The 19,366-nt window shown below is 42.7% G+C and overlaps 1 protein-coding gene across 1 annotated transcript in view; it reads left to right on the forward strand.

Moving 5' to 3' along the window:
* LOC120843382 overlaps positions 1–19,366 on the forward strand; it is a 107,970-nt gene that overhangs the window by 39,010 nt on the left and 49,594 nt on the right. The window contains exons 6-7 of the mRNA XM_040214740.1: positions 11,626–11,740; positions 15,531–15,662. Of these exons, the coding sequence (XP_040070674.1) occupies positions 11,626–11,740; positions 15,531–15,662 (247 nt within the window). The remainder of the gene's footprint in view (positions 1–11,625; positions 11,741–15,530; positions 15,663–19,366) is intronic.

Below are 19,366 nucleotides of genomic sequence, written 5' to 3' on the forward strand. Positions count from 1 at the left end.
ATTCACAGCTAAATATTGCAGTACATATGAAAAGTCGCACACCTTTATTTGGAAAAAGCAAGCCTTCGTTGTGAAAGAAGCTGCGAAGACTGGATATGCGGACAACACTCGTAGAACTTTCAGGCATGTTTTTTTACAGCTAACATCACCATTTTACGAAACATTGCACCAGCTATCTGTAGAAAAAAAAACTAGCACTTTCATTGTGGAAATATATTTATTCTAGAACTACACAACACCGTAAATGAAAACAATTGCACATCACAAGAAAGTATACAAGAAAATACTGCCATCTTGGCAGTGAAGAACTTGCCGAAATTTTACATGACTAGCATATATATAGGAATCTACAATGGTTCTTAGTGCTGCTGAGCGAGCCCGAAAAATTGGTGCCTGCACATTAAAAGTTAAAGCATGCACTGAATGTGCATGTTACCTGTTGAAATTGTAAGGAATTTCGCCTCCTTCCTGTGAAAAATTAGACGAACTTGCCAGGGCCTACGGTGGACATGCTTGCAGCGTTAGCAATGCTTGTAAACTGCGACGTCATTTTGTTCTAAGCAAGGGAAGCAGAAGGCGATCTCATCTGCTCGTGTGCCTACCGGGAGTTACAACCATCGCTAACTCTATCATCTGCAGACATGACTGCTATTGACACTGGCCAGTTTGTTGGTCTTATTTTCCATGTGAAGGGAACTAAGCTTTGAAATTTCTGCAGGAAAAATTCACATTTGGTGAAATCTTAATTGAGCTTTCTACATGCAGGATCTGATTGTTCTGGCTCGTTTCACAGCACTAAACATATTGTAGACACCCTAATATCCATTCAAAAATAAGAAAACTTGTAGAGAAAAAAAAAGCTAGCAAGAGACAGCTCTTTTTAATGTCGTTTGTTCCCTTTTTTAATGAAAATGACTATAAAAAATCAAACACCTTAGTAAAAGAGCTCCCAATCATAAAATGTGAGGCAGTAAAATTACTAGTATATTTATAAATTTAAAAAAAAAGAAAAAACCTGGGAAAGGTTTTTGGCCTGTAGGAACATATCTGCTCAGAAAATTACTAGTATATAAGATGACTCAAGTCCCCAGGCTCGACCTAAAATGGACCGTAAAAATTGACGCCTGTACGTAGCGATCTAAATTTTTCGTCATAGGTGTATTTCACAGGTCGTTTTTTTAATTACAAAGCGTAGCTCTTTTTCTGTAAATAATAGGGCGAATAAACTTGCCACGGTCTACGACGTGAAGGCGACGATTTTTACGGTCCATTTTTGATCGAGCCCGGTGACTTGGGTCACCCTATGTTATAAAAAAAATAAAAAAAAAAAACAGAACAAAAAATTTGCTATGGGTTTTAGTTAGACCTTCAGGAATGCATGTGCTCAAGAAAGTAAAAATAATGTTCACTTAAATGCGAATGCATTCCTTCAATGCATTACACAAGCCCAGAACAACATTCTTTTAACAACATGTGCGGAAAAAAACTTTTTTTTTTAAATTTAGGTTGATCAGCAGCCTTGTGTCCATGCAGCCCAGCTTTGAATGTTTGAGACCTAGAAGTCTCTCTAAACAAACAAATGTGCAAAAATATTTAACGAAGTACTGAAGGTCCAAAACCCCTGCCAGGCAGAAACGAAGTGCCACAGCTTCCAGAGGGCCCTCTGTCTCATAAGCCAGATTTACAAAAAGCACACTGCAGCGCTCTGTTGGGGTCCTGGGACACACTTCGATGGAATAGACTGCGGGGAACGTCTGGAACAAAGGTTGGGAATTAAAACAAATAATAAAATCGAAGGCTTTCTGACAAAAAGAGAGGCCTGCCCTTAGAGCAGATACAAGTAACTGATGATAAGAAGATACAGGTAACTGATAGACTACCCGAAACAGGTTCAGTACATACTCCCTAAACCTAACACGCCCAAACCAGTTACCCTAATATTGTTCTTGGCAAATCAAAGCTAAATTGGTCATTGGAGCAGCTGGAATATCCTCTCCAGGCTAGGTCATCATCGGGTACCCAAACTTCACCACGTTGTTCGACTGGTGAGCAAAGGAGTAGCACAAACAACGCAAAAGATGGACCATCTCCGGTCAACAGTAAGTTTCGGGAGCACTGCGATATCTAGAACTCCTAGATGCGGTTGATGCATATGAAAAGGCTCTTAACACGGATTCATCTAATGCCTTGCATTAAAGCCAGAAAGGTATTTCGTTTATAACGAAAAATTCAGCCTTCAGGCTCAAAATACAAACGTGAGATTGTCATTTACGGATATTGTTGATCCTATTCAGCCCATATCTGAACAGGACGGGTATATTTCAAATTTCGTTAAGTATCCCTTTAAAATATTTTCATACCACAGAGCACAGACACTTCAGAATTGTTTTGTCCAACCACCATCTACACTATACTCTGTATCACCTTAGGGCGCAGCGGAGGCTGCGAGCCATCAGAGCAAATCCAAAGCTGTGCGGGTGTCATGTGTCCTTAGAGAGTGGGCGCGGCGACATGTGTTATGTGCTATGTTCAAAGAGCACGATTAAATGGGATTGCTCTTAGCATCCGCTGCATCCGGACATAGGGTGAAACAGTAATACCATGCAGTTAAATCCTACCAGGTGAGAAATAAGGGCCTGATTTTGTTTCCTCATATGCACACAGTTAATAACAGAATAATCACCCATCCTAGTAGATTGTTTTTTTAAACTAATCCTTTCAATTGTGCTCAGTGCCAAGTGTCACAGCAATTCAACACAAAATATGAAGGCTCTATTTTAGCATCACATCAGTAATGCAAATTTATATTTCTTTTTAAATACAGCCATTCCCCCATTTTTTTAATGTTACTCATCACCAGACGGTCACTCACAATTTAAAATTAATGTACAGAAGCATTTGGAATTTCAGATGCCGTACAGATAACTGTTAGATATCTCGAATTTAATTTACATAGTTTGCACCCACCTATCACATGAACTGAGTCGGCACCAATTCGGTTGCAATAGAAAGCTAGCTGGATTGGGACTTCCGCTAACAGTCAATGAAGGCTAAATTGTAAAGCAGGTATACCTTGTTTCTCCGATTCTTTAACATCATCCATCCTTTCAGCAGTCTGGTAGAAAATGTCCGGCTTTGTCTTGCCCTCTGTCAGTTCAAGGGCGGTCGCCAGGTTTTCTGAGGCAATTTAAAAAGAGAGTTGCTCGGCATCGACGCTTGTGATGCGATTCAACTCAGCAAAAATCTGAAATAAAAATAGATGATCTTTAGTGAGCCAATAAATTGTAAACTACCCTGTAGAAAAGCAGGAGATAAGAAAAAAAAGATTCCCAATTTATTATGAGAAACAGAATCGTAATTGCAAAGATGTCAGTGGGATAATAAAAGACTCGCGGTGCTTGCTTTTGCCATGGAGGAAGTGCCAGTTAATAAGATTATGATGTTGTTATCAGTTTTCTGAAAGTAATTCGTTCCAAGCACATCTCATTATGCTTGTGATCACATTTAGTTTTGCCCGTGCTTTGAGAAGTGCTGTTAATACTTACTTTAAAATAAACAAAGGAATAAAAACAAGTATGAAGTACCCCAATTTTCCACATAAGCCAACTAATTCAGAATGTGCAGTGTTTTTGGTTGGCCAGTTACGATCAGGTTCATCTCAGCTGCACCAAATCTCGCTCAGCAGGAGGAACCTACCAAAATATAAAGCTATTTGCTCGGTTTTCTAGCCCTCCACAAATATAACTAAAACGCAAGTATTTTCTTTTAATGCTGCTATAAAAAAGGCAAGCAAGAAGTGGCCTATGAGGAGAAGTTTTTTTAAAGGCATGTTGAACTTGAATAATTCCCACTGAATTGAGCAACAGGGCAAGGACAGTGTGCTTGCTCTCTTGAAAACTTCCAACAGGTTGGCAGGGCAGTGCCATTTTAAACCTTGTTATCACATTGAGTATGCTCTCAGATCCAGCCAGCTGTCGATCATAAAACTGGTGACCATGCTTTCTGCACATACTCATGTGCATGAGGGCAGGGTCAGGTAATGAAATACTTGTCCCGAGAGCCCAAAGTTTCTGCCAACCCGTAAGCTGAGCCCTTGGAAGGAAATTAATAGCAAAAGACGAACGGCTTCATTTACTGCAAATGTGCTGAAAAAGAAAAGTGTAATACAACAAAGGGTAAAGTGCACCTTTTTTATATCTTCTGCATCTTGAAGCCTTACAATGATCTCGCAGAACAGGGCCGGTCTTAGTTTTCCCTCAGTCACCATGAGAACAGTTGGCAGGTTTTCTGAGGCAACATTCATAAATCGCTCCTTTGCCTTGGCGCCAGTACTAATACAAAAAGACACTGCAAAGATCTGCAAGAAACATTATTTTCACATTTTCAGTCTACTTGACGATATTTGTAAACTGCTCTTTTTAAAAGAAAAAGCGAAAAAAATCATTACTTATCAGTTGTAACAAAATCGTAATTGATGTAAGTGGGATAAAAAAGGAGACCCATCATGGTGCCAGACTTCACCATGACAGGACTAACGGCGCATTTGTGCCAGGCCTGGAGCCGCAACTGCAAAGCAGATCTGTGCGTTGAGGAACGTTTTCCCCAACCGCGTCACCGAGATCTCCCTGCAGGAGCTTCCATTCGCTAGCAGCGCGAATGCACCATAATGGGGGTGGTCGTGGTCTTCTCAGGGAACTTACTGCTCCTAAAAGCATGAGCAACATCGCTAGTAAGCAACATATTACCTGGTCTGTGAGCTTTAGGGCTGGATAGTCGTCTACGGTGTTGAAGATTGTAGGGTGTATGCTGATGTACCCTCCTTGCCCAAAAAGTCCTCTCCATGGCATCTTTCACCATCTCCATATACGTAGTAGCTCCCTTCCTTTCTCTTCTCATTGCGTCCAAGTGGCCGGCTATGAAATTTCAATCTTCAGTCATGGGCGAGGATGCTTGTAGCTTCTGAAAATTAGAAGGAACGAAGTAAACCAACCTTGAACATAGTAAAAACACTCAGAGATTTCGAAAAAGAAAGGACAGGCAGGCATAGTCTTAATTAACTAGCACCAGCTTGTTTTCGCCGTAAACCTCATAAATAAACACTTTTCCATATGTCTGTTCTCCACCAGTGGTCGAATTTTTTTTTTTTTTGCTACATCAAAAGTATTTCTTTAATAACATTCAAGAGACAAAGCCTACAAGTGCGAAATCAATAGTTTAATGAGCTCAATAATCAAAGATTACTCAGTTAGTTCAATGCCTCCTAGATCGCAAGGCTTTAGTGTTGCTGGATTCTACCCCCTCTCATAGGTCATCGCAAGGCTGACTGGAAAAAGTGCTGCATTTGCATTCAGCTGGAACACGTATTCTCACCAACTGAACACGAGTCCTAGGCCAATGCTAACATAGCACTGTCCACTATATACCCTGCACTGAAATATGATAACCGAGAAAGAAAATTAAGGGCTAAGGTATTGGTATTTAGGAGGTGCTAGGCCAACTCAAAATTAAAGTGTCCTTTAAATGAAGCTATAGCAACATTTTGTGTCGTGATAACTGTTCATGGCATGTGCAAATTTATTTTTACGTGACTTGTTTTTATTTTTGATTGTAGCTACTTCTGTTCCAAAATGACGATGCTATGTGGTAATACCCTATTATTTATGTAAGATACTGTCATAAAGCATAGTGTCTGTCATAACCAGAATTTATTAATGCGAAATCGAATGACAGTCAAGACGAGAAAATTGCACCCTAAAGGACCCCTGAAAAAAAAAAAAATTTTAAACAGTTTATAAGGGACACAAGTGCCAAAAAAAATAAATTTTGCGCAAAAACATTTTTTAGCAATATTGACGGCGCGAGATTAATTTCATGACGTCACAGAATAATAATACGCAATTTTCCCGTCAATAAGATTGGCATACCATTTCTCCATCTGAACGCGCTAGCCAAGGCAATCCACCTCTCCCCCCGCACCCGAAAGAAAACAAGTGGAAAGGACGTGATTACCGACTAAATCGCGTCTCGACTTACTAATTTAACAGTGACCCATGACCTGTCGATTTTTTTTTTGTTTGTTGCATATTTAATATTGTTCACTTGTTACTATATTAATATCTTTATTTTATGTATGTGCCTCTCCCCCTCTGTAATGCCTTCGGGCGCTGCATGTATTTTCAATAAATAAATAAAAGAATAAATGAATAAATAAATAAATAAATATTACTCTAAATTATTTTTTGTTGTTTATTCGCGTAAAATTTATTTTTCGACACGCGTGTCCTAACCAGACTGTTTGAAAATGCTCAGAGTCCAAAGCAATGAAAATGCTCAGAGCGCAAAGGAAACACAGCTATCAATAACAAGCATAAAAAAAAAAAGAAAACTTTTGAACGAAGATCACAAGACCAGCTTTGAAGAATACAACACACATTTAGAAGCCACGAGCACAAGTTACACAGGGCGAAAGCAAACTCCGAAGTGAGGATCTCAGAAGCAGAAGTATTACAAGACAAAACACCTCTACGCTGGGCTCTATAAACAATAGTATCGCTACAGCGTTCAAGTTCAATTCCAATTTGGTGATTCCCGACCATGGTTGAAACTATAAACTGTGCCGCGGAGCCGACCAGCATCGGCCGAAACATAGAGGGCCGAAAGACGCTCGGAAACCCGCAGAGAAAGTAAAAACATAAAATAATGCTTCACTAAACGCGCGCGTGCACGACTTCGCGGCACCGCTCAATTTCGTCGATACGTGCTCCTACAACGTTTCGTCGACTTTGTTTTGTTTCGTTCACCACGGGGATTGCATTATTGGTTTAATTTCGTTCGCCGCAAACCTACCTCAACTAAAGCGGACTTGCCCAGGCGACTCTGATACGCCACAAATGAATTGGCGATCGCCGCTTTCAAACCGTCCGCACTACGCGCTGAAACCCTTCGCTCCGCTCGGAGACACTTTAATATTGATCGAGAACATGTTTATTTACGCATATCGGATACGACCATACATTTCGCCTAAGAGCGTAAGCGCGAAACTTTACTCTCGAGGCGCGAACTCGCACCAGGCCTCATGCGACCCGCAACGGTTTCGTCAAGCTCGCATCGCCTTGGTCGCCGACCGAGGCGATATGTGCGGAGAGACGCTTCCGATGAAGCGTCGCAAGGTTGGTCGATGAAACGAACACGGGTACTTTTCGATGAACCTAAGTGGCATTAAAACGCTGCTGCGTCGACGAAACCATCTGCCGGTGTTACATCGTTTGTTGGATGAACTGATTGCCGCCGGGTCTAGTTTTGAAGTGCTAGGCCTCGTTTGCACGCTAACATGGACGAGTACGAGCCCGACCGCGTCAGAGAGCGAGCACCTATCGTACAGAGTAACCCTGCGACTTTATGAAGTACGTTCTGAAATGACTATAACATTTCTGCTGCTCTACAAGTATCCAAAGCCATCAAAACTCACCGTCCAATCGGTTGCCACTCCGACTGCATCCGACGACGCTTCCACTGCACCGCCACAGGTCAACTGGGTCAACCGTCACCTCCAGTTCAAACTCGGGCGCGCGCGCGGCAGTCGGAGAGTAGGTAGCCTCGTCTCCGGCGCCTCCGCGTCGCTCGGATTCCGTTCTCATGTTTTTCGCGGCCGGAAACATTCACCGAATATGCGCGTGTAGTCACAATTTCTAAATCCCGGGGCCAAAATCTTGTTTTGCCAAGGCTTCTTTCCAAAATAGCTACTCGAGTGATGCTTCGTCCACTTCATCGAAGGCTTGCGGCAGCCATTATTGGCGAGGGGACTAAGTATTCGTTAGGGGATCAACTCCAGCGGGAGCAACGAAATGCCCGCGGGACGAACTGCTCGAGTTACCGCTTCTGAATAGAGGGCGCTAGGGTCGCGGGGATGAAAGATGGCGATTGGTGCCTTTGCGCACCTTTTTTTTTAAGAGTGTAGCTAGTGCTGCGTGTCTTGGTCGTCTCGGTCTATACCAAAATGTAATCGACAAAAAAAGCTGCTTGAAGCTCTGTACTTTTTTCACCTATTACGTCCAAGCTGATTACATTTCTTTGTGATTATATTTCTATTACGTTACTAGAGCCTCGCACACTAACTCCCGAGTGTGCGATGCAAAATTGAAATGAGATACCCAGAAACCCGTTGCAGGTGCCCTGAAGTCGCTGACGCAAATTTTGAGGAATGTATTTGGAAAAGTATTTGGAGGAGACCAAATACATTTGGTTGTATTTGTATCTTGTACTTAAAGGCTTTTTCGGAAATGTAATTAGATTTGTAATTAAATACATTTTTGACGAAGTATTTTGTATTTGTATTTTGATACATCTTTGCATGTGATTCGCCCATCCCTGATCACACCTATATCTGTTTTACGTTCTTAATTGCGTCTGTGATTTAAGCATTCGCTTTATCGGTTTATTTATGGATTCCACGGAATTGTATATCGTGCTTGATCCCATGTCCATAGTCTTTCAATTGCTTAAGTCATTTTTTAATATAACCATGCAGTTTCAATTAATTTATTTTAACACAAATATTTGAGCTCCACGCGCCAAAAACTGCCACAGACAGCTTGATAGTGACTATGATTCACAAAATGTGACGCCGAAAAAAATCCTTCTGCATGAAAATCACCCGAGTGCAGCCGGTTGTCGACGGCGAATAGGGATTTACTTTTAGTAGCTGGCGACGTCAAAATGAGTAAAGCGCATCGTCTCAAATCAGTGAACAGTTTTCTACACAGGTCCATTGGGTGGCGCCTGGCGTTCGACTTCAGTAAACCTATCGGAGATGATTTCTTTTGCGTTCTTGAATTTCATTCGGCAAATATTACGGAAGATGAATAACAGTCTTTATTTGAAGTCTGGCATTCACTTATCTTACCATTCTCATACCTTGAGAACGTCGTGAGCAAATGTCCATATAATAAAAAAGTTTATTTCATAAGGCCAATATTTTGAAATGCTGTAAATGAGTACTTTAACTAAATAAATTTTCTAGTCAGCCTAGGCTGGTCTATCAAAATATTTCTCGAGCGCTTAATTACTTTAAATAAAACAGACTGAGAGAATATCACTTTTATATTATCTACGTGATTATATGAAGCATGGTGTAATACGCCAAAACAACAGGGACAAAAACGAAGATAGAACCAGACAGGACGCGGTGTATAAAAAAGATCGCAATTTAGGCTCGAAACCACTTCGTGCTTCGTTAAGTGGCTCAATACTATTGTTTTATTCGCTGTGTGCTATTAGAAAGAAATTTATATTGTAAAATAATCGATTATATGAAACTTTTCTAGTCATTATAAAAGATGTTTCCAGTCTTGAAGTTAGAAAAGATTGGTATACGGAAACCAAACATCGAACAGTAAACTTGTCAGTTCATCTGTTCTTGGTGATTCAGCGGATTGTTAATCATGTTGTCGACCTGCTTTTTCACTAAGCACTCATGCAATATAGTCTGTTGCAATATAAGATAATCGGTTCAATATCTGACTTGAGCGCGAGCTATCTACCTTCCATACCGCTCGGTGCACGCACAGCCAAAGCACGGCGGCAGGCAACCAGCGCACGCTGCAAGCGGAGCTTGTCCTGCTCTTTTTTTTTCTTCTTGAAATTAGGGTCCACGGGTACGGCCGTTGACAATGGTACTCCCCCCGGTGCATAAGCGCAGTTGTTTCACCGCCGAACTTGGCCGAAATTAACGATGGACGGAATCAGACGCATATAGTGTAATATAAAGTGTCATCTATGTTATATATAGTGTTATATAAAAAATATCGCAATTTAGGCTCGAAACCACTTCGTGCTTCGCCAAGTGGTTCAATACTATTGTTTCATTTGCTGTGTGCTACTAGAAAGAAATTCATATTGTAAAATTAATCGAAAGTGGCACGAAACAGCATCACAATTGCGTGCACGTTAAAACCGAAACCGACCAAATTGAAGCAACCTAATGGCGGCGAGTGCGCCGGCGCCTTCTACCCGCCGGTCAGGCAACTACTGAAATGAAAAGGTCTTAAGGAGGCGGACTAAATAAATTAGTTATCTGTATTTGAGACGTCGTCCGGTCTATTTTCTATCCCTTCTACGTCTTGACGTTTGACGTTGACGTAAAGGAATGCTGAACCAAACATTGGGCGCACGATCCTTCCACGAGCAAGCAGCCGCCGATGTGCGCGAGCACACGCAACGAAATTGACGTCGTAGTCCCCCGTTCACGGTTAAGATCACAGGTGTGTATATAACCTGAGATGTTTCCTGGCAAATGCATGTTGTGTATGTTATTAATAACGCTAATCGAATGCTGGGTTATCTAAAACGAAACTTTTCACTTGCCCCTTCGTCCTTGAAACTAACCCTGTACAAAACGGTCGTACGCTCTAAATTACAATATGCTTCTTCTATCTGGGACCCCGGTTATTCCAAACTAACTAACCCCCTGGAATCAGTTCAGAATCGCTCTGCTCGTTTTATTCTTAATAACTTTCGTCGCACCGCGAGCGTGAGCTTAATGAAAGCTAGCCTATTGTTGCTTAACCTCAATTTACGTCGCAAAATAGCTCGCTTATGTCCTCTTTCATATTAACTCATTACTTCACAGCCAACTGCTGAATCATCCGTCCTATATTTCGCCATGCATCGATCATATGTATAAAGTAGACATTCTAAAATGTAACACTAATGCACTTCAAGAGTCATTCATTCCAAAAACATCAGTGGATTGGAACCACCTTCCCGCATCTATCGCAACAATTGTTCCTTACCACTTATTTAGAACTGCCATAAATAATCTATACTGCTCAGATTGAGCTGCAAGGTGTACTACTGCCACTAACCCCCACCCACCTCTATAGTGCCGGTGGCCTTGAGGGTGTTTGAAATAAATAAATAAATAAATAAATAAATAAATGTCTGGACTCCAGGGAAAAAGAGAATAAAACAAGCTTTTCATCTCCACAGTGGATCTGACGTAAAAGGTAAGCGATTAATTGACCTAACAAGCACATAGCATTCACTTGTGGAGGTGAAAAGCCTGTCCTCTCCTTTGGCCGGCAGACTGGGACGTCGATTTCGTTGTGTGTGCTCGGGCACATCGGCGGCTGCTGGCTCGTGGAAGGATCGTGCGCCACTTATTATGGACACTAAATTGTTTGGTTCAGTATCCCTCTAAGGTGTTGTGTCATTCCTCCTATTTTTTCCCGGGGTCGTCTTGTCAAATATTCCACCTTTTTGACGTGACTTTCCAGCCAAAACAAAATGTTTTATGTAATAAGTTAAGCGTTTACTTGAACTCATTTAGAATTAAAATTTACATTATTGAAATATTTTGATCAGATGTTGGGTATTCTGTATGTTTCCAACTATTAGATCCTTGTGTTTCCAGGCACTCACTATATATGATACGAGAAAAAGCTTAAAAACATTGTTTGGTGATTGCCGCAAAACAAAAAGGAAACATTAGTGAATTTCTAGGGAGACGTAATGTTCCCAGCTTTTCTGCTATTTGTAGTTTCATATTTGACAATATCGCTTTTTTATGATCTGTTGTTTAAAACAGTAAGACAACATGCCACAAGCCAGCCTTTTTTTAATTTGCAGAATTCCAAACATCCTTCTTTGATGGATTTTGCAAATTCAGAGGATATGGATTCGGTCATGACGACGCAAGAACATTCAGTGGCGTGACAATGGCGGCGCGTCAATTTGCTCGCCTGTAAGTATCGCTGTCGAAACGCTTCCTGTCGTTACTCCGAGTGTTTCTGCTCGTCGGAAACATTCCTGAAAAAAAGTTTTATCATTTTGTATTTCATTGTGTGTCAACCATTCCTTATAGTGTAAGCCTATGAATGGTGTACTTGGGGAGTCAAATAAATCTCAAACAAAAACAAAATAAAAACCGTTGTTTTTTGTACCAAACCGGAATAAATCCATAACCGAATTCGAGAACTTAAGATTAAATCCGGGCCGGAACGAAACAATAATCAAATGTAGCGGCTACTGGTTCACGGAAATGCGGTTCGGAGTAATAATAGGCGAGCCGCACCTATTTTTGAGATTGGTGGCGTGAGTTCGCAGTGCAGCGGTGTCGTCAGTTGGACTTAAAATCCAGCGGTAAATGCCCAATAAAGGGGTAGAGAAACCAAACTTCGGAGCTCATCTTTTTGCATCGACATGAAGGGGCTGAAAGTAGGAATTCACCAATACCAACATTTCATAGAAAAAAAAGCATATTACACTAAATAAAACGATAACCAAGAGCTACCTGGTGGATATCTGTGAAGCTTCGATAGAATGTCGTGACGACAACAGGTCAGTAAGAGCATAACCACAACGAGAAGTACGCTCACTCATTCAGGGTACTTAAGCCTGAACGCAGTGCCCAGGGGGTTTGGTGATGAAAGTGACAGCAGAGTTTTTTTTTCTCATTTACCTCAAAGGCATCCTTTAAAGGGGTAGTGAAACGAAATTTTAGCGCCGATCTTGTTGCATAAATATGGGCTAGGGACAGGCACCACCTTGGAAATATAAATATTGCGCTGTAAAACACAGGAGAACTAATTTTAAACATAATTAAACGATTTCAAATTCTCATCTGGTGGATGGGGGGAAGTTCTCGTGACATCACTTGTGCCAAAATAGCAGCGCCGTTCTGCGGCAATACGGCGTGCCGGCAGAATTCGCCTAGGCCTGAACGCGTTTGCAAAGCCTTGGCGGAGAAAGCCAAAGCGTAGTTGGCCACAGTGAACTCGTTCTCGTTGCGGCTCTTTGCACGACACGGCCCGAGCATGCTTCTGGCACGGCCGGTATTAGTTGCTGCGAGTCGCGAGCTGCAAGCCGACGTTAAAAAGGATATGTTTGAACTACGAGGGTGTCAGCAAGAGCCACGCAAATGCCAAATACCTGTTCACACTCGGAGCGGACACGCGCGTTTGATCGAAGTGCTGGATTCGCTCTGTTAGACCGCGTTTCGGTAAGCGCTTCTGGACCGATCTTTTACGATTGCAACTCGATACTGACATGACACTCGGCAAAGAAAGGTTTGACCGACATCGCGTAGCTCCCACGAACTGCTATAGCTCGACACTGACGTAGCGTCGAGTCAGAATAAAAATGGCATACTAATAACAGAGTGTACATACCGAGTTGCCAAGGTAATCCGTATGGCGTTTATTTGAGCTCTATATCACACAAAACAAGGAGATAGAATCAATGAGAGTCCCTTTTCGACGACGGGTTCGTCACCGCTGTCTCGGAAAACAAGGAGATCGAGATGACAAGTGGAAAATATTGACCTCTGAAATTTAGTTCAGGGATCAAACTACTCATCCGGTAAGGCTCCACAAGGGTCGCGCGGGCATATTCCATTCAGCAGGCCAGCCGGTCATGGACAGACGGTCTTGGCCAAGGACCGCCGGAGCAACGGTGCGCCGAGTCGATGTTGCTGCTAGGCCTACTATATTCTGCCGAGCTCGCTCGGTCGGCAGAATCGTGGCTTTTGTAGCTCTTCTCGTGTGTTTGTGGATCCTGCGTTCTTGATCGTCGTGGTCTGTTTTAAGTACTCCTTCCTTTTTTCTTGCTGGTTGAAGTCGGGACGCACGAGAAGAGCACGAAGAAAAATAAATGTCCGTTGGTGGCCGATACCAAGTAACTGGGCGACGCTGTCGGCCTTGTTGATTTTATCGTAAAAAGTGCGTAAGACAGCTTCGGAGGGATTGTGTCGTAACCTGCGCAAAGGTTACGACAATTTCGTTTCGAGAGCACGGGTTTTCTCTCAAATTTGTCGTACGCACTTTTTTCGTCGTGAATTCGCTTTGAGAATCCGGCCTCAGAGCTGGTTTTGTCAGTGCTGCCGTGGTTGCCGACTTGCCGTAGTCCCGTGGTGCAGCGTGCGTGCAGCCCTTGCACATCTCAAACGGCCACGTTGTCACAGGTCGTAAATCGTCGACGCGCCACCAAGTGGCAACGCTCGTAACCACAACATTCACGCCGTAGCCTTTCCCGACCGGCACAAGTGACGTCACGAATGCGCCCAATATCCCAAGACGCATCGCGCTCTCCGATGGCCAATTTTTGAGCGCGCGCCCAATCGGGCCCATCAGGGTGAAAAATATAGCCATCTGTTCAAAATACAAACGCGCGATTATGATTTATGAATATCATTGATCATATTGAACCTATTTCTGACCATAATAGGTGTATTTCAAGTTTCGCTTCAGTATCCCTTTAAGGACGCATTACATGAGGGGGTGGGCGGTAAAATCCATTCATTACAACATGATCACACCATATGCACTTAACAAAAAACAAGATGCAAAATCAGGTTAACAAGTTACACAAGGCACATTTTCATCTTAGACATGAAGAAAGTAACAAGAAAAATAAAGCATACGAAATTGTGCTCGTTCCATTCGGGACACAGACGCTCACTCACTTCTTTAAATGACTCATGATTTCTGTTAGTAACCACTTTGTCTTGAACGTTTTTCTATTCAGTAGTTGACAGTACGAGGGGAGAAATTAGAAATATAATTAGTGTGAGAGCGAAAATGCTGAGCTTTACATGATTTATCGGATGGGGGGGAAATGTAATTGTCAAAATGGCAATATGTGTTTCTGAAGTACGAGTTCTAGTACGACGCATAAGTGAAACATATTTGGTTAATTTTGCGCCTGTTAGATAATAAGGAAGACCAATATTCTATTTTGAAGTGGAGATGCTACTTTAAGCTCAGAAATTGTTCAATATAAACCGGGCAGGCCTTGTTTGGACGGGCTCCAATTAGGAGTAAAGTACATTTAATGTTGATGCATTATAATGCTGGCATATTCTAGTTTACGACGAATTATTGTTTTATAAGCTAGTAATTTAGTTGCTATGGAGACGAGATATACACTCTTAGAAAAAAAAGGGTGCTTATAGTCCCCCCTAAAGAGAGGGACCCCCTTCACACATCTGTTCCTTCAGAAAAAGAGAAACTTTCGTCCCTGGAAGCAGGGGAGCAAAGTTCCTCCGTCGTGTGTATCTCATTATGGCGGCCTCGAATCAAGCAAATGAAGCTCAACAAGGCTTAATGAGGACACTGAGTCCAATGTACGGGGAGAGGGGAGCAGCAAATAAAATCGTTACACAAGCTTTCCGCGAACTGTATTTATTTCGGAAGCAAGCTTCCCCCGCAGGTGGAGAAACTTGCGTTTCGGAAGCAGTCACTCAGTCTGTCATCAGCGCTGTGATAATAAGCGGAGTCAACCGATACCCGGTTACTTCACGCACCTCACGTCTTACTTTTGCTATTCCTCGAATCACAATTCCTTCGTGAGCACCGCTTATTACAGAGGAGTGGAGCGGCATTGCGAATTAATTCGTACTGCTTTATGTGAAAGAATCGTAACCTCTGCCTACGCATGACCTTGTTCCATTTTCGACATTTAACGTATTTTAACCACACATAAAATGCTCAGTTCGTGCTGTCAAAAAAAAAAAAAAAACGCCTTCTTTCTTTTAGATTGGGTGCCAACGCTGACAGTATAAGTGGATGCCAAAGCAGTACTTTCCTGATGGCCAATAATAGAAGCTCTCCAGAAGTGCATACATTGTCGAACTGCAGCAGAAGGGCGATCGAGTACAAATTGCAGACGTGAGATTCATGTTCATTTTATTCTATTTCCTCGAACTGACTAACAAAGCACATTTGATAGCCCTTTACCTGATGTATTTTCCGCAAAGTTAAAGGGACCAGGAAATGAGCTTTGGGCTGGGATAAATTGTGATTTTAGTAATCGCACGTCGATTAGAGCAAAAAAATAAAATAGTGAACAAGAGTGTACAGCCAAAATCCTACTTTTTCGGTAGGAACATTAGAAAATATAGCGGCTTATTTCTTGCCTTCTTTCCTTCCAAAACTCTCCCCTTTTTCATTGTGAAGTATCCACGCTGCCCAAGCACGTCAGTTGAATCCAGCTCACGCATTGTACACGACTACCGCGTTCGTCAACAATCAATCCATCGACGAATATTTGAATTTGCTTTCGTTCAATGAGTCCTTTGACAGCACTTATCATCACTTGCAAATGACAAGTTGACAAACTTGTCATTCGCAAAATGGCAAAGTTTTCAATGACAATGACAAATCTGGAAGATCTTTGTGCGTCGATAATTACAGACCAATTGCACTGCTTTCTGCTTCTTTCAAGGTTTTGGAGAAAATTATATTTAAGCATCTGAGTTTTCACTTTAAACCAATCATCAGTCAAAACCAGCACGGTTTTTGTCTGGAGCGTACTGTCGAGATGAACCTTTTAAACTTTTTGGAGTTCGAAAATCCGGTTCCTTTCAACTGGTTTGGCAGATACCTTAGTGATCGCTCAAATATGGTGCCCTACTTAGGATGCAAATCATATCCTTATGTGATAAATACCGGAGCAACACAAGGGTCGAACCTTAGACCTATGTTTTGCAATATAATTGGTAACTCAGAGATGCTACAGTTCGCTGACGACGTGAAAATGTATCGTAGTATTCGCACGCCTGCTGATCGTGATCTTTTACAAAACGATGTTGATGCAATTCACCTGGGGTGTTGTACAAACTTACTCCTTTCAAACCCCACCCAAAACTAAGGTTTTCTATCGAAAGGCAAATGTTATTATTCATGCTTATAAATTACACGACTCAAAGTTTCAAGATCTTCAGGCGCACGTGACCTTGGTGTTTTGATTCACTCGCGCCTCAACATTAATTATCACGCTTTCAAAAATTTTCAGTGATTCTTTACGCATCCTAGGCGCAATAATGCGCCTTACCCGTAATTATCGTAGTTACACTTGGATACTGTTTCGGTCGTTAGTTGTAACAAGATTGACCGTTTCTTCTATTATGTGGAATTCCCTGGTAGTCAGTCAAATGCAAAGGGTAGAGTGCGTACAGCGATGATTCGTAAGAATTAATTATGATGCCACATTGCACAGAATGCTTTTTTTTTTATTACGTGCGTCTATTTGATAGACTTGGATTTCCGTCTCTTTTGGATAGACGACTAGTTCTCGGCATCTTTTTTTTTCATATAAACTGCTCAACGCTGCTATTGTTTCCCCTCTTATTGAGTAAAATCTCACTTCATCGTCCCCAGCGACAAAATTGGTCCACGGTTTGTATTTTCCTTTCTAATTTAGAATCTATTCCTGCATTTACTCAGAGGCGGCCCATGTATGACAAGTGTTTTAGGCCTGATGCGGACGTTTTAAAAACGTGTAATACTGAGGCCCCTTTTTTAGTATGAAAATATTTTTAGTGCGATTGTGTGTAATCCTTCTAAGGCCTCATCAGCTGTTTGGGGAAACATAAAACGCAGATTGATTGATGCCATCAATTAATCTATTATGAGCCAAATTAACATTCATGTTACTCTTGTGATAACTTAAAGTTTCTATTGATCCAATATATTTTAATTCAGTTTCGTTGACATTGTGATGAATCGTTTGGTTAGTTTCAGTTAAAGGGCCCATGAAACGAATTTTGGGCTGGTATAAATCACTTTAGATTGGGATTTTACTAGTAGCACATCTTTCAGTGGGCCAAAAGAAAAAAAGGTAGAAAGTCAAAAGCCTGACTTTAAGTGCGAAAATCTGAAAACACAGCGTACTATTTCGTACCTCCTCCCCTTCGTAAGCTCTCTGCCTTTTCACTGTGATATACACGAACTCAACTTTGTGACGTCACGGCGCGGTGGTGGCGCGTCGGTCGCACTTCCGGTCTGGGGCTGTGGGCAGAAGTCCCCATGCCAGACGTGTATTCCTGCGTTGTTTTGAAAGGAACCAGACAAAAACCTGCCTTCTCGTCAAAACGCCGCGACTGGGGCCGTACCAAAGTGTCGAGAAAGGTTTGAAGGTCAGTTTTCACGTGCTTGGGTCGTCCGAGAATCTGGATATGTGCCGTGAAAAGGGAAAAACAGGCGCCGTCGGACAACGATTGCTTGGGTGGGAAGCACTTTGGGTTGAATTCATGGATACTTGTGGTCATCAGATTTATTTGTTTTGCTCTAAAATGAACGCCAGAAAACCGCCAAGTTGTGCGAACCACCTGTGGACTACGTTCGGTGCGTCTTCAAGTTCAAACGGCCGCCTGATAGTTCAAACTGTCGTCTGCTCTTTCAAACGTTTCTGATTGTCGTCTGCTCTCTTAGACGACGCCGGCCCGTAGATCAAATGTTGGCCCGGTGCTTGCGATAAGAAGTAAGTGCAGGCCTCAAAAGACTTCAATTTGAAGGTTGGTATGCAGGCTCAATGTAAACAGTAGATACAAAAAGATGTTGATCATTGTTACCAGTGACCATCACCGACTTGTTATCATTAATTCACTTGGTCCGATTCTGCTTGCGATTTTCAGTATTCACGTCGACTATCTCAGCTACCGTTCACACTTTTGCAGCCCGAGCGGCATCTCGACTGAACATTTCGAGCGAAATCGCATCATGCGAATCAGGCTTGAGCGTACATACTGCGGCGTCCACGCGGAATGAATCGCCACATGTCACATTATTCACGCGAAGTTTTGCGGTGTAAAAAGCCTCGGTAATTTCGCTGACGCCGCTCAAGTAGTCAGACATCGCCAGGAAGACGTAGAATCAACAATTCAAACGCGAAAAAGGGTAGGGGGACTCACACCGACGCCGACAACATCGCATTCCAATGGTTTGTTTATGGGCGACGGCGAGCTTCTTGCCCACATCCCCCTCGCGCATGCGCGGCGCCGGTGGCGTCCGCTAGGGGCGCTCTGGTTTGTTTGTAAACATGAGTTGGTGTATATCCGCGGTTCCCAAAGCGCGTCACCGGGTCCAAACAAACGTCACACGCTACCGGACCGCCCTTACTCCCTTTACCCCTAAGCTGACATTAGGGAATTGTAGTAGAGCGTTTCCGCAGCCCGCTAAGCACCCGGATAGCGCTCTGTAATCCGCCACACGACCTTGAACTATGCAGACAAGGCTGGGGGCGCGCATGCGCTGCTGCGGCGTTTTCTTCGGGGATACCGTAGCGGGGGAGAAAAACGATCTCCTACAACTCTTTATTGTGATGGAAGCTACGCGCTTGCCGGACCAATCAGCCGCCTCCCTTTCATCACCTGACCTCATTCTCTGCGCGTGGGTATGCGCGAGAGAGCGTGATCACGTGGAAAAAGTGTGGCTGGCCCAGCGAGCACATAGCTTCCACAGCACTGTCAGCTTCGGGGTGAACGGGGTAGGGAAAGCAACTTTTGTCTGAATTTTGAGCGACGGGCTAATCTTCTAGGGGGAGAATGACTCTTCCGAGCAAGAGGGGACTCCCCTCTTTTCGTCTTCTTGAA

This window comes from Ixodes scapularis, unplaced genomic scaffold, assembly GCF_016920785.2.
Source record: "Ixodes scapularis isolate PalLabHiFi unplaced genomic scaffold, ASM1692078v2 PGA_scaffold4__175_contigs__length_147842914, whole genome shotgun sequence".
In the NCBI taxonomy this organism is placed as follows: Eukaryota; Metazoa; Arthropoda; class Arachnida; order Ixodida; family Ixodidae; genus Ixodes; species Ixodes scapularis.